The sequence below is a fragment of the Sphaerodactylus townsendi genome, linkage group LG02 (genome assembly GCF_021028975.2).
Source record: "Sphaerodactylus townsendi isolate TG3544 linkage group LG02, MPM_Stown_v2.3, whole genome shotgun sequence".
Lineage (NCBI taxonomy): Eukaryota > Metazoa > Chordata > Lepidosauria > Squamata > Sphaerodactylidae > Sphaerodactylus > Sphaerodactylus townsendi.
This window is the reverse complement of record NC_059426.1, coordinates 80,205,055-80,219,564: the sequence shown is the minus strand read 5'-3', so window position 1 is coordinate 80,219,564 and position 14,510 is coordinate 80,205,055. Positions and strand designations below refer to the sequence as shown.

At 40.0% G+C, this 14,510-nt stretch overlaps 1 protein-coding gene across 17 annotated transcripts in view; it reads right to left on the bottom strand.

Moving 5' to 3' along the window:
- BRSK2 (BR serine/threonine kinase 2) overlaps window positions 1–14,510 on the bottom strand; it is a 490,293-nt gene that overhangs the window by 70,219 nt on the left and 405,564 nt on the right. For 12 of the 17 annotated variants that reach the window (XM_048487092.1, XM_048487093.1, XM_048487091.1 and 9 more), the window contains exons 9-13: window positions 12,680–12,711; window positions 10,713–10,877; window positions 7,701–7,798; window positions 4,617–4,767; window positions 140–205 (exon numbers count right to left, since the gene is read on the bottom strand). In XM_048487092.1, coding sequence (XP_048343049.1) covers window positions 140–205; window positions 4,617–4,767; window positions 7,701–7,798; window positions 10,713–10,877; window positions 12,680–12,711 — 512 coding nt within the window. The remainder of the gene's footprint in view (window positions 1–139; window positions 206–4,616; window positions 4,768–7,700; window positions 7,799–10,712; window positions 10,878–12,679; window positions 12,712–14,510) is intronic. The other 5 variants (XM_048487089.1, XM_048487097.1, XM_048487098.1 and 2 more) reach the window with 1 other exon arrangement.

Genomic DNA, 14,510 nt, shown 5'->3' with positions numbered 1-14,510 from the left:
AAGAGAATAAGTTCTTGTTCACAATTAGTTGAGTCAATCTCTCATGCTAGCAGATTTGCTCCTGTAGAAAAGATAAGTACTGCATCTTTAAGGAACAGCAGTGAGGTAAAGGAGAGGAACAGATTGTTGGTGTTTATACCTTTCTTCTTTGTTGAATTTGGGATTGGCTTCACAGATATCCAGGCTTTTACTGAACATTGTTTTACTATGGCAGGAACAAAGTGAGAAAACAGAGTTACTAATGTGGACATTCATAAGAGATTTGCCTGTTGCAGGTCCTAAGACCCAGCCACCCCAAACTGCCCAACCTCTCTTCAAGAAATGCTCCTAAATGACGACCTTGTTCCTTGAATGACTGACATCCTGATTGTGAAAAATACCAATATTTCCTTAAACGGAGGGTATTTTCAATTCATATTGGACCTTATTTTGCACCAAGGAAGTCAGCAGGGGATTTGATAGTAAACTTAATGAAGGATTAAGCTAGTAATAGTTGGTGGCATGAAGTAAGATAAATTTCATACAAACCACATAGTCTACAGTATTTCTTGCACATAGCCTCCCCAAATACCAGTTACTCCACCAAAAAATGTGAACCCATGCTAGCATCATACATTATATTGGCCAGCACAGTCATGTAACTCATGTTGAAATTCAGACAGGAACATAAAAAGCCACCATTATTATACATGGTCAGAAGAATGCAGATTCCATCTGGAAGTGCACACCTTGTTCCTAGAAGTCCTCTCTTATAATCATAAAAAACCAAGAAGCAACATTTCTAAATCTCATTAAAATACAAAATTGTAGCCTACACCAGTTGATTTGGAGGATACCAGTTTCTAATATCATACTCTACTATAAATGAAAATGCAAACAAAACTAGTTTGTTAACAGCAATTTGGGAAGTTTTCTTCCAATTTGTATTCTACTGATGACACTCCTCCCTGTTTAACATACGTTTTAGGCCCTAACATGTACATCTTTTTTTTTAAAGGGGGAATCTGTAGCAGAAAAATGAATCATGAATGTCAGCTGTTACGACATCAATATATATAGGGGGTGGGAGGGGGAATGGATGGCTAAGTTTAAATATGATGAACAAGAACAGTTCAATATATAAAAGCCCTTGCAAGGAGCCTTCACAAGAACACAAGGAAAATGAAGTTTATAGAAATCAAAACAGCAAATGGAGAAGCAGGACTGTTAATAGAGAAATGTTGTCAAACCAAGTTGATTTGGGGGCTTTCTGTTTTCATGGCTTATTCCCTTGGTTGCAGTGAACCAAAAGAATATATGAAGAGCCAGAGATTCTGAAAGGAAGGCATATGTGCTGAAGCAGCTACCACATGCTTTTTCCTCACAGTACATTTGGCCTGGCAACTAGCAGGCTTAAGTAAGTTAGTAACCAAAGTAGAATGTAACAAAACAAATATTTGTGCACTTTTAAATAAAATTGCTCATATTGCCAGGAGGAAAATGATGGGTAACAAAACATTTCAGACTTCAATTCAGAAATCTTAAGTTTTGCTGGTGAACAGCCTCAGGCAGCTACTATGTTCTATAAAGGACAGTTTCTTTAGGACCATGCCAAAGAAAGGCTGGAGCTCCTTGCAAAGTTAACTATTCTGCATCACTCCAGTTTCTCACTTTATACTACTCAAACCTACAAACTGCAAAACTGGAAATGTTAGAATTAAAGTATATACTGTCCTCAAGTGGGTGCTAGATGTGCAGTCTGCAGTATCTTCAGACACCTGTGTGAGTTCATGAACAGTTCACGATCCAAATAATTACACTGCAGAAAGTCCACACATGATTTACAAAAGCTGAAACCAGTAATGAAATATTCCCTCCAATGTGTATACTTATGGAACTGTAATTTTATGGCTGTTCCTGTCCCTTTCCAAAATCACATGTTGTACCTCCCTTTGGCAGCTATTGTTTAGCTGATACTCCACATATTATGTCTGCCATTTGTTCTGACTCTCTATGACTTGGACATCATTCAATGTGCAGGCATCTCTGAATAGCGTTTCTGAGAACATCATTTTGGAAAAATCTTTATCAAGCAATCAATTTCCACTACAATAACATACAAAGCAAAAAAAAAAATCAAATACACAGAGATTGGTGAGAGACCAATATCTGAAATATTTGCACTTTTCTGATAACCAGCTATGTACTCACTGTCCCAAGGTGAGAAATGGCAGAAACTGTATAAGTGGCCTCAATATACCAGGATCAAAGCTTCATAGAGAAGGGGGAAATCCACTGGTGGAAGTGGCACATGGCTGTGCTGATGGATTTGCCCTCCCTGGGGCACTTACCCAGTGGAGGAACAAATCTGTCAGTGTGTGACCACCACTGCCCTGCGACATTAGACTCAGAGCCAGCATCCCAGTGCCCTGCCAGTGTAGCGGGGGTGGGCTGGGGGTGTGGCTGGGGAGGAGCCGACTTTCGTCAGCTCCCTCCCAGCCAATTGTGGCGTTACACCAGTGACAAGGAATTTTGGCTTCTATTGAGCCCACAGAGGCTTCTCAATGGCAGGGAGGATTTTTCACTTTTCAAGCCTCCCACAACACTAGACAGGCTCTTTGGGGGTGGCTTGAATGGGGCTGCCCAACTCCTTTTGAAATTAGGGAATGATTTTTACCTGAGTTTGGGTTTCATTCACAATTGGTTACTCCAGTAGCTATCATGGGGCGGGGTGGGAATAATTGCCCTGGGGAGGCCCACGTTCGGTCACGTAGGGGGCAGAAAATTGCCCCCACACCTCTCCCCTCCCGTCCTCAGCTGGTCCCGGCCCCACCAGGCTGCTCCTTCAGTTGGCGGAGGCTGAAGGAGCAGCCTAGTGGGGCCGCCGCAGGGTGCCCCTCAGCCCTGCCTCGCCAGGCCCTGTGGAGGCCGCAGCCAGGCACCCCTCGGCCCTGCCTTGCCAGGCCCTGCCAGGCTACCTGGAATTGCCGCCGGCTCAGGTAAGTGGGGTGTGGGGGAGGGTGTGTGTGTGTGTGTGGGGGGGTAATTGTGATTTTCCCCCAGGTGCCATTTTTTCCCGCTATGCCCCTGGGTCACTCCTACATTTCTCTAACTAGGAAAATTCTTTATGAAGACAAATGGAGCATAATGCAACATGCTAATTTAGGAAACTAACCAGTTGAAGAAACTCCCCAAAGTTATGCCCACAGCACTCCAGACCTGGAATACTTCCTCAATAAGTAAAAGTTGTAGCATGCTAGATAAAATATTGGGATTGATCAAGGAGATGAAGAAGTACCCAGCTATAATGAAGTGGTAGTTCAGCCCTAGCATTCTCATCCTTTAAAAGAAATTGCCACTTATTTTTGGGTTTCATGTTGCTAGACACTTCAGAACTTAAAATGATATAAACAGTTGCTAGACACTTCAAAACTTAAAATGATATAAACATTTTCCTGTGTGTTCCAGCCACAACAATTGCAGGTTGGGGGAGTGGTGTGGGGTTGCGCCAGTGGATTTACCCTCTCCAGGGCACTTACCCTGGCATGGGGCCAAGATGTGATGGGTGGCTGAAGTGGCCCTCTGGATTGCTTGGGCATGGTTCTAGGTGCCATGCCAATGCTCCTGTGGCACTGCCAGCCTCATTGGCACAGCAGAGGCATTCCAGAGGCATTCCTAATGGTGAGTCAACATTAGTTGGTTTCCACCCTGGCTTAGCAAGGAACTATACCACAGCCTGGGGCTCTAATTTATGCCACCTTGTAGGTGGCATAAGTCCATATAACCCTATGGAGGGCTTTCCAGCAGTGAGGGTTTTTTATTTTTTGCCTCTCTGCGCTGCTGGAAAGCATTCTGGAGATGGCATTCTGGAGGTAGCAGGGTAGTGTGGCAACAGTGCTGAGCCCAGCTGCCAAGGCCTGTGGATGGGGTTGTTTGCTTGTTCATAGGGACTAACACTTTTCACAATTAATAAGAGATCTACAAGCAGTTCTGGGACTGTCTTGCATTTTTTGTATGAGTTGGGTCAACAACTAAAATGTCATGAGAGGGATATCTTCCAGCACAATGCCTAACAATTAGACACAAGCTCATGTTGTAAAATCTAAATAGTTAGATGGTGAATAAATGGGCCTGTACAGAATTAACTAGTACACTTCTAAATTATTTAATGTGTGTACACTTTTATATCTTAAAGTATTTAAGCAACCAGAAAGATACATAGAGATTTAGTGATCTTATCCCTTTTGGAAATACCATTGTTACTTCATGTTATGCATTGTAATACCTTAGCCACCATATTTCCCTAGCCCATGAGCTGAAATTATATAGTTCGTATCATTGCTAATCCAGTTATAACATTGAATGCAACCAAGAGTGATTATATTTTCAACTTAATTATGGTGTCAACCTGGCCAGTAGTGGTCTGGTCTTCTTTAACTCATGAAGGTCTCAGTTAGTGATTTTTTTCAATAGCATTCATTGGAACTCCTGTTTGAGGTAATAGCAAGGAACAGAGACTACTTCCTGTGATGAACATCTTGTTCGTTAAAATGGTCCACGAAATAATGCCTGTAGAACTTAGACAAATGCTGCAAATAACACTGATTTCCTGTCTTTGGACTTTGGGGACCACCTACCTCTGCCCATGCTGTGCCATTTCAATTGCTCTGCGAGCTGGAACGGGGGAACCTCCATCTGTCACACTCAGGACTTCCATTGATTTCCTCTCCGGCCTCCGCTTCCCATGCCTGTTCAGCATTGGAGAGTCCACGCGCTTTCTGGGAGGGTCTTTATGTAAAGATAACACAGTCAACTGAGCATGACTACAAATACTTCAGAGGCCTCTACTGACAATTTCGTACTTCCCAGAAGCTGTCTTACCAAACTTAATAAACTGCAGGGACAGGAGAATCTTGATGGAGATTAGAAATCTCTGCTCCTCCTCAGCCATATCTCATACTTAATATCGCCTCATTCCAACCATACCCTAGACATTTCTTAGCACAAAAACAGAGCTCTAGTTGATGGTTGAAATGTGAAAGGAACTTTTCCTGTTTTTTTGGGGTGGTGGGGGTGGTGGAGGAGATAAGTGCCAAGATAAGTGCCAAGAAATTTGTGCCAAAAGTAATTTCTCTTTATCATACTTATTTCTTGTTTTGTGTGTTTACTAATTATTAAAATAAAACTATCACAATTCTCTAGACAAAAAGCAATTTGGCAAGCAGAGGGGCTTATGGGCTATCTAGTAAATCAAATCAAATAAAAAAGTACTTTATAAAAGGAGAATTTAAACTATTTCCTTATAACCGATTTTATATTTATATTCAATGGATAAGAATAAGTTTTATTATGTTTTCAACTCTTACTGCAGCAGAGGTCACCAGAGTAAAATTTTAAAAATATGAGATATGGTTCTATTACACTTTTGCAATAGTTCCCAAAAGGGATTTTTATATATTTTGAGCAGGGGCGTAACGAGGCAGCCCTGGGCAAATTGTAGCCCTGGGCAAAACCTGAGTTGGATGTCCCCCCCCCCCCCCGGGCGGCAACTCCACCACGACCAAATTTTTTTTGCACCAGGACATTGGTGCCTGCAGGGGGTGAATTTTAAGACATATTTTTGGCCCCCCTGAACCAAACTGCATCAAACTTGGGGGGGGGGGTGCCATCATCTCCAGATGATACCCTGAAATTCTGGTGCCGATACATCCAAAAATGCACCCCTTGCAGGAACATCCTAGAAATTTGCCCAAGAATCTTTGTTCTGAATTGAGTTTTCTGCATTGCTGTCAATGGGGGTTGCAGGCTGTGGGGGGCACACTTCTGAAGGCACAATCTCAAAGCTTTCAGGATCTCATCAGGAGAGTGCCCTAATGATACCCCCCAAGTTTGGTGCAGTTTGGTTCAGGGGGGGCAAAGTTATGGACCCTCAAAACTGTAGCCCCCATCTCCTATTAGCTCCCATTGGAAACAATGGGGGATAGGGGCACCCCATTTAGGAGTCCATAACTTTGGACTCCCTGAACCAAACCTCACCAAACTTGGGGGGTAGCATAAGGACAGTCCTCTGATGATACGCTGAAATTTTGGTGCCGCTAGCCTAAAAACTGTGCCCCCTGAAGGCCAAAAATGGAAAACCACTAAAAATACCCAAAAACGAACCCAGCATTTTGATGCCCCCCACAAGGTGATGCCCTGGGCAGCTGCCCACCTTGCCCGATGGGCATTACGCCAGTGATTTTGAGGAACTGGTTAACATAATAAAAAACCCTGAGGATCTTAGCCAGCCCCTATCCCCACAAAGAGAGAAGAAAATATCTCACTGAGAGAAGGAAATTACAAACACAGAAACAAAAAACAAAGGAGATAAAAAGCGATGTGAACAAAAGAATACCAAATAAAACCTCTCCTTTACCATATGTAAGAATTCAAAAGGCATCACCTATTGCTTGGGTCTAATTCTTCCCAGAAACTCTGACATACAAAGAAAGGGTGTTTTCCACATGACATGCATGTTAGAAGGAAATGATTTCTCTAGCAACTATTATTAAACTATCACTGCTTCCCTGATCCTTTTCTCTCATCTCATTGGTCAGGGCCACAGTTAATGGCTAATGAAGAGATATGCATCAGAAGCATGATTGCCCTCAATTAAACCTTGCTCTGTATTCCCAGAGACACCACTAAGAGCAAAGTAGTTGAACTTACATACCCTACTTCCCCCGGGAAAGGAAATCTAACGAATCAACTGATACTTGAATAATTCTGTGCATAGATTCTAAAATATGATGATACATTACACAGATGTATTCAGTTCAGAGATAAAGCTAATATAGCTAGGAAGGCGGTTTTTTAGCATATGAAATAATGGCATGGTATATGCCCACAATGCCTGTGAGAAGCAGGAAGAATGGCCACCTAACATACTTGAGGCATGACATTCCACTTTCTTGAATGGAAAAAGAAACCGGTATCACTCCTGAAGTTGAGGTTTTGCTAGAAAAATGACCTTTTGTTTCTTTTCTGCCAAAACACAAAGCCAATGTACTTCAGGAAGACAGGAGCAGCAGCTCAGGAAAAAGACTCTTCAGTAAATTCTACAAGCTTTTAATTTAGATTTTAAAGAGAAATGAAGTTCATTTGAAAAAGCTATCTGTTGCTTTAAGTGGATTAGTGGATTATGAAATGGTAATAGCCAATCACATCACATCTCAGAAGCTATGGAGCATCAATTCTCAGATCAGAGATGACCATTGAAAACTTTGCAGAGGAAGGCAATGGCAAAACACCTCTGCTTCATTACTTGCCTTGAAACCTATATGGGCTTGCCATGAGTCAGTTGTGATTTGACAGCACTATACACACACACAAGTAGGTTCCTACTAGGTAATTTTTGTATCTTTTAATGTGTCACATTAATAGATCTCTGGTTGAATCCAGGGCTCATTCCGCACACGCAGAATAATGCACTTTCAAGCTGCTTTCAGGGCTCTTTGAAGCTGTGCGGAATGGCAAAAACAGTTGTGAAAGCAGCTTGAAAGTGCATTATTTTGCGTGTGCGGAATGAGCCCAGATTTCTAGAAGTCAAATTTGATTGCATTGTCTATTAGATGTCATATTTTGTTGACAGAATTGGCGTATTCAGTGTAATCCATCTTGGATCCCAGTGAAAAAAGGTGGACTATAAATAATGTAAATAAATAAATCTTTTCTAGATATACCTGTTTCATTTCTAGGAGGCAGATCCTCATCCTCGTGACTGGGGTACCTCTCTTTCCGATCAAGGAGGAGAAAATAAATCATTTTCTCTTGGTTTTCTCTGGGAAAACAACAACAATAATCCATGAAATCCTTCTAGCATTCTGAAGAAAATAAAAACCCAAATCTCAAATTATTTTGAGAACTTAAGAGCTGGAGCAAATGTTATTTGCACAGTTTTATTTGTATGAATTACTATTCCTAGAAGAGTGGATAACCCTTGAAGAATGCATTGCTCACAAAAGTAAATAACTGACCTGGCCACTTGTTACCAAATTATGCTGGTTGCATTAATGGCTGCACAGGTTCTATTCTATGTATTCCACACAACTCTAATGTACTTGATTGTATGTGTTCAACTTATGCTGACTCTTTGAACACCAATGTGAAAAGAAATAATTTAACATATAGAAACATGGCATAGGAATTCAACATTTCCCACATGAAAAACAGCCCTTTTAAAAAATCATATCATCAGGCCTGACTGTAACTTGTATGCAAAGGTAAGATAACCCACCCTACGTTTGATGGTATAGCTGTGAAAAAACCTCATCTTGCATCCCATTGAATAAACAGATAGCGGGCAGCAGTTAGTACCTGGTTATTCTACTAGCTCTGAAGGACTAATTTCTTAGGAGGGACTATAGTTAAGAAAGTACATGCTTTCTCTGCATAGGCCCCATGCTCCATCATCAATTAAAATCCATTAGGGTTCTCACAGGGAAAACCATGAAAATCCCTGATTGGGACTTAATCAAATATGCAGATGAAGCACATATTAGAACCCCGCCAGGACTATACTACATCAGATTGCAGGTGAGCAAGATCATATATTTTCATATCTCCTCCATACCCCCCAGATTCTCCGTACACAGGAAACAAGCAAGAAAAATGATTTTTTTTAACACTGATGTCTATTTGAGTACAGAACCCATTCACCTATAATCTGAAGTGGTACAACTCAAGAAGGATTACATAATACAGCATGTCATGATACAAAAGTATTTCTGCCAAGATGGCATCAGCAATCAGTAACCTTTGGGAGCCAAGGACAAAATCTACTGTCATTGTGGACTGATAGAATTAAGCTATCTAGATAATTGATTTGATGAGGGCCTTTTCCGCATAAATCATTTAGAATGTCTCCAGAATGTTTTCAGTTCCCTCCTTACCACAATGTTTGTCTGCATTTGCCTCCTTTAAATGTTTCCTCTTTTTGGGGGGGCTGATCCATTGATTCGGTGCCTTGTTAATAAGTTGAATCATAGCTTAATGTAATAACAAGTTTACTCATGAGTAGGGAAGGAGTGAGGCAAGGGACATGAAAAAATAGTGGGCCAGGCACCAAGGTAAAAATTGAGGGAGGGCCTAGGAGCTTTAAAAACAGCCAGCTTTTGGGTGGGAAATATAGAACGTTTAAATAATGCCGCACTACAAGCGAAGCCATCTTGGAAACGTCTTAGCCAAAAAAATTGTCATGAAAGGATTTTCAAGTATGACAGATTAAAAAGAAAATGAAACATTTCCATGACAAAGGGGGGGGGATGAAGTGTGGAACACCACAGAGAAAACAATTTATTAAAGTTCCAGTAATATTTTAAATGACGTGTGTGGAAAAGGCCTAGGGTACCATTAGAACCACACAAAGGATTTTTTGCCAGCAGACTTAGAGATTCCTAATTACCAGAGAATCTTTACACTGACATTTTTTAATGCCTTGCCCTCATCTTTTATGAAGGGCAGATATCTTTGCATTCCTTAATCCCAATGGGTTTGCCCTTGTCACATGGGAAAGACTGACCATGTATTATTACACTGTCACTACTATAACTATATTAATTCCCAATATATTACATCAATTTTAATAAATTTCCCAAGGTCAGAACAATTCTACACTTTCCTCCTCTTTCAGATTTCTCTAAAGAAATTACTTGTAATACCATATTGTATAATGACACATACAGTATGAAAGCAGATGGTTAAGTCTTCAAATAGCTGAATCCCTCCATTCAGAAATTTTGATATGTTGTTATTTTTGGCCTTGTTTTGTATGTGACAATTTTCAGTGTTTTTACTAATATTTTTGAGCAAATCTTGTATTGAAATAAACTGAACAGGAACAGGTTTGACTAGGAGATTCTTTCATGTCCAGAAGAGTTGGAAATAATGATCAGTTCTCAATATAGGTGACCCAGGGAGAAAGAAATCATATGCCAAAGTGAGTTTATGCAATACAGGACAGGCATAAAGTTGTTCAAAAGAGGGAATTTTGGCAGCTTCAGTTTACCATAAAATGGTGCTGCAAGGATGCCCACATTTTTTCCTCAGGATAATAACAATGGAATCCTAAGAACGTTTTCTTGCCAGCAACCCCTACTGAATTGAATTCTGAGTAAAGGTGATTTGGATTGTTCTCAAAATTATACAGGCTCTACCCTCTATTTCCCCTGGGAATAGTCAACATACAAAAATAGAGAATGAACAAAGACAGTATCTAAGTTACAGAAGGGAAAATAATCTGTCTGGCTCTATTGCAATGTTAAATACTCTATTTTCAATGAGAATAATTAAAACATTAATATAACAGACCCACAACTCTTAATCAATAACAAAGTATACATATTATAGATAACAACAACAAAACAATAAATAACACACACACAGGGGATCCCAAAGACAATACTAAGATATCAAGTCTCTGTAATAAAGCCTTTGTTACACAGACTTCGTATCTTGGTATTGTCTTTGGGATCCCCTGTGTGTATTATTTATTGTTTTGTTGTTGTTATCCATAATATGTATACTTTGTTATTGATTAAGAGTTGTGGGTCTGTTATATTAATGTTTTAATTATTTTTATTGAAAATAGAGTTTTGAATGTTGCACTAGAGCCAGACAGATTATTTTCCCTTCTGTAAAATAATCAATATATACCCATGAAACTTATATTACAAAAAGAGCTCAGAAGTGCTTACTCTTCCGATAACAAGTCCTGTAAGAGTTTATTCCTATCACGGAAGCAACCTAAAGAGTGCATGCTGTCTAAAACATCAGGATCAATGTCCTCCAGGGAAGGGAGAGACCGAATTTGCACCTTTCGAGGAACTGGTTGTTCTGGTTCTGGCTCATTCTTACCCCCTCTGCAAAACAGAAAAGTAAGACATGGCAACATTAACAGCAGTAACAAGTCTGTTAAAAAGTCATCTGTCATCCCAAGTCCTGTTTTTAGGATTCAACAGGAGACAAAATACCGTAATAGCTGTATGAAATTATTTCTGGGTGTACCTTATCAAAGAGGCAGCGCAAACTCATAGCAATGTAACTAACAGTCTAACAGCTGTGAAATGTATCAGTGCCATATGTTTGTTGATCACTTGGCACAGACCCCCTGCTGCAATTACAGATGTTGCCCCATGAATAGATCAAACTTGGGCTACCAGCTTACAAAGTATTACTTTGTTCACTGATTAATTATATCTTGAAGTGTGAACAGTGGGCAATTACTACTTCTAAAGCTTCCATGCAAACAGGTATGGCATATGTCGCCACCTGTATTCTTATGTCTGGTTCTGAATTTTAAACATTGCATGTTCAGCTGAAATGAAGACACTTTGACTAGGTCACAGATGAGCTATTTCAAAATTGCTCTCACAACCATTTTTAAAATATGGGCTGACATCCTGTTTTCAAATATTTAGACTGATATTTATTTTTGGATTTCATAGTCCACCTTCCTAAATTCAGGACATTTCTAGATGAAGAGTCTTTCCCATCACAGCAATGCTACCATCTCTTAGCTGTCTACAACTGATTGTCACAGCCAGTGATTTATCCAGACCCACATCATTGAAGAGTTCTGTTACCTTCTTGGTAGAAAGTAACTTTTGTTATGGGATGGAACTGCAGTTCCACAAAGGATGGGCTAGGTATATAGCTTTCAACAACAAAAAAATAGCAAAGAGAAAAGTTCAACATCAGTAAGATAGTCAAAATGACATGAGGAGGTAAAATGACAGCATCATAACAGGAACCACCCATGACACTGGAACAACTATATTCCATTTTAAATAGGTTTTATTCTTGTTTTATACATGACCTGTTTGTGAACCTCTTCAAGTAAAACTTAGGAAGGTGATAATAAATTTTAATACAAAGAAACAAATCACTTTAGGATTTCAACCTTGAAATGAACTAGGAAGGTTAGCTGAAAGACATGGTTTTCCAATAACACAGACTGAGGAAACCTTGAGGTAAATTTTTACTGGAGCAACAAAGATCTCTCTGACATGTGCACCCAAGCATCATTTTGTTATTATCCCATTTTATTTTTAGTACAATGACACTTTTTAATGCAATTCAAATACCAAAATCTTATTTAAGTACCTGGGGAAGGACAATTCAAGATGTATATTATATAAAAATCTAAAATCCAGTGCCTTTTTAAAGCAATTAGCTGGTTTTTCAGCTTAGGACCTGTCACAACAATGCATTGTTGGAGACTTTTTCTGTCTGATGCTATTTTCCACATGTCATAATAGTAGATCAACATTCACATCAGCAAATCTTTAAAAGTCCTGTTCATGTTTAAAGCGGTAGAAGGCTACTGAGGAGACACTCCTGCCTGCAAATGCTTTTTGTTTCAGCTGCATGAAGACAAAGCCCTGGAATGGTGGGAGAATACCCAGATACTTTGTCTGTGATGTGTTGTGTTGGATTTTCTTTGGTCATATCCAAAAGAGAGAGGAAACTGAGCAGCAGACTCTGACAACATTGCTCAAATCAGGGATAGAAGAACTTGGGGAAGGGGCTCTGCAAATTATGCTACACTCACAGTTCCCTGGATTGTAACATTCATGCAGAAGCTATCCAAAGATCTCTAGCTTCCTGAAAAGCATTACTCTTAACAGGGTTTACCATACTTCGGTTAAAGAAAGTTACTTACATATACCATATGTGCTTCTGAATGTGTTCTAGCTAAAAGAAAAGAGAAAACAAAAGTAATCAATACTGCAGAAACAAGTTGCTATATTACAGTTCTGAGCATTGTCTTCTATAGTTTGGCAAGTGTCAGAACAGAATGATATGTATCTTTGCACAAGGACTCCCGTCTTTCAGTAATTCCACAACAGAAAGCTGAGGCAACATTCCTTTATTACACTTTCCCATTTCATATGTGCATGTGCCTGTTGTGAGGTAGCCAGGTCTAGGTTGGAAAATACCTGGGGATTTTATTGGTGGAGCCTGAGGAGGGTTGTGTTGGTGAAGGGAGGAAACTCAGCAGGGTATAATGCCAAAGATTCCACCCTACAAAGCAGCCATGAGGAGAACTGATCTTGTTCATCTGGAGATCAATTGTAATAGTGGGAGATCTCCAGGGGCCACCTGGAGGTTAGTAATTAGCCTGTTGCTCCTCTTGCTTAGCAGGAACTACACTACAAGTTTCAAATGAAGAAAAATGCTGAATAAAGACAAATGGATACCAGAATCCATGAACTCATGATATCAGATTCCATCTGATCATCCACACAGGGGAAAATGTAGGTACTATAAGATTTCCCAATCAAATAATCTCATATATCAGCTATATGGACCAATTATAATTTCTCTATCTGCTGATAAACAATTGTTGTACCAGTCATGTTACTGGTTCTCCTACTTGTGTGAGATTCCCATTTCCTTAAAAGCTCTGTGGCAAGCAGAACTCCAGAATCTTTGTGCTGTATGATGATGTGTTCCTCCATACCACTCTCTGTCCACTGGAGGCTGGGGCAGGGAAGATCATGCCAAAACTGCACGTGGCTCAAAAATTGCGGAAAATCCATTAAAACTGTCTGAAAAACAGTTAAAAAGCTAGAATTGCTAAGGCCTTCACTTCTAGAACTTAAATGTGGTTCAAAACTGTAGAAACAGAAATAGCTGTATGGAGAAGGCAAGTGGCAAACATTTTCTTGTGGTGTGAATATTAAACAGGTCACAGACTCTGCATTCTTCTATATTAAAAAGAACAAGTAAAATTTCCACGGATAATTGCATTTTTAAAAATATTCCAGCAATATATTTTCACTCTCTCACTGCATTTTTTTTTGCCTTCTTGGTGACTGGGTGCAGCACTCTTCTTTTGTTGTTTATCACCTGGCTCCATGCCATGGTAATATTAGGCTATTATACTGCACTTTACATTTGTCTGACCTTGAAGTCAACTCTGAAACTCCAGTGGGTATAGAATGTCACAGCTTGGTTACTATTGGAAGCTATTCGGTGTTGGTCAGACCACACTTAGAATACTCTGTCCAGTTCTGAGCACTGCAATTCAAGAAGGATATTAATAAGCTGGAATGGGTCCAGAGGAGGGTAGCTAAAATGGTAAAAAGTCTGGATTCCATGCCCTATGAGGAGAGACTTAGGAAGCTAGGTATGTTTAGTCTGGAGAAGAGAAGGTTAAGGGGTGACATGATAGGCATGTTTAAATATTTGAAAGGATGTCATGTTGAAGAGGGAGCAAGCTTGTTTTCTGCTGCTCTAGAGGCTAGGACAAGGAGTAATGGATTTAAAGTACAAGAAAAGAGATTCCACCTAAACATTAGGAAGAACTAGCTGATGGTAAGGGCTCTTCAACAGTGGGATCCACTGCCTCTGAGTGTGGTGGAGTCCCCTTCTTTTGAAGTTTTTAAACAGAGGCTGAATGGCCATCCATTGGGAGTGCTTTGATTATGTATTCCTGCATGGCAGGGGTTGGACTGGATGGCCCTTGTGGTCTCTTCTAACTCTATGAT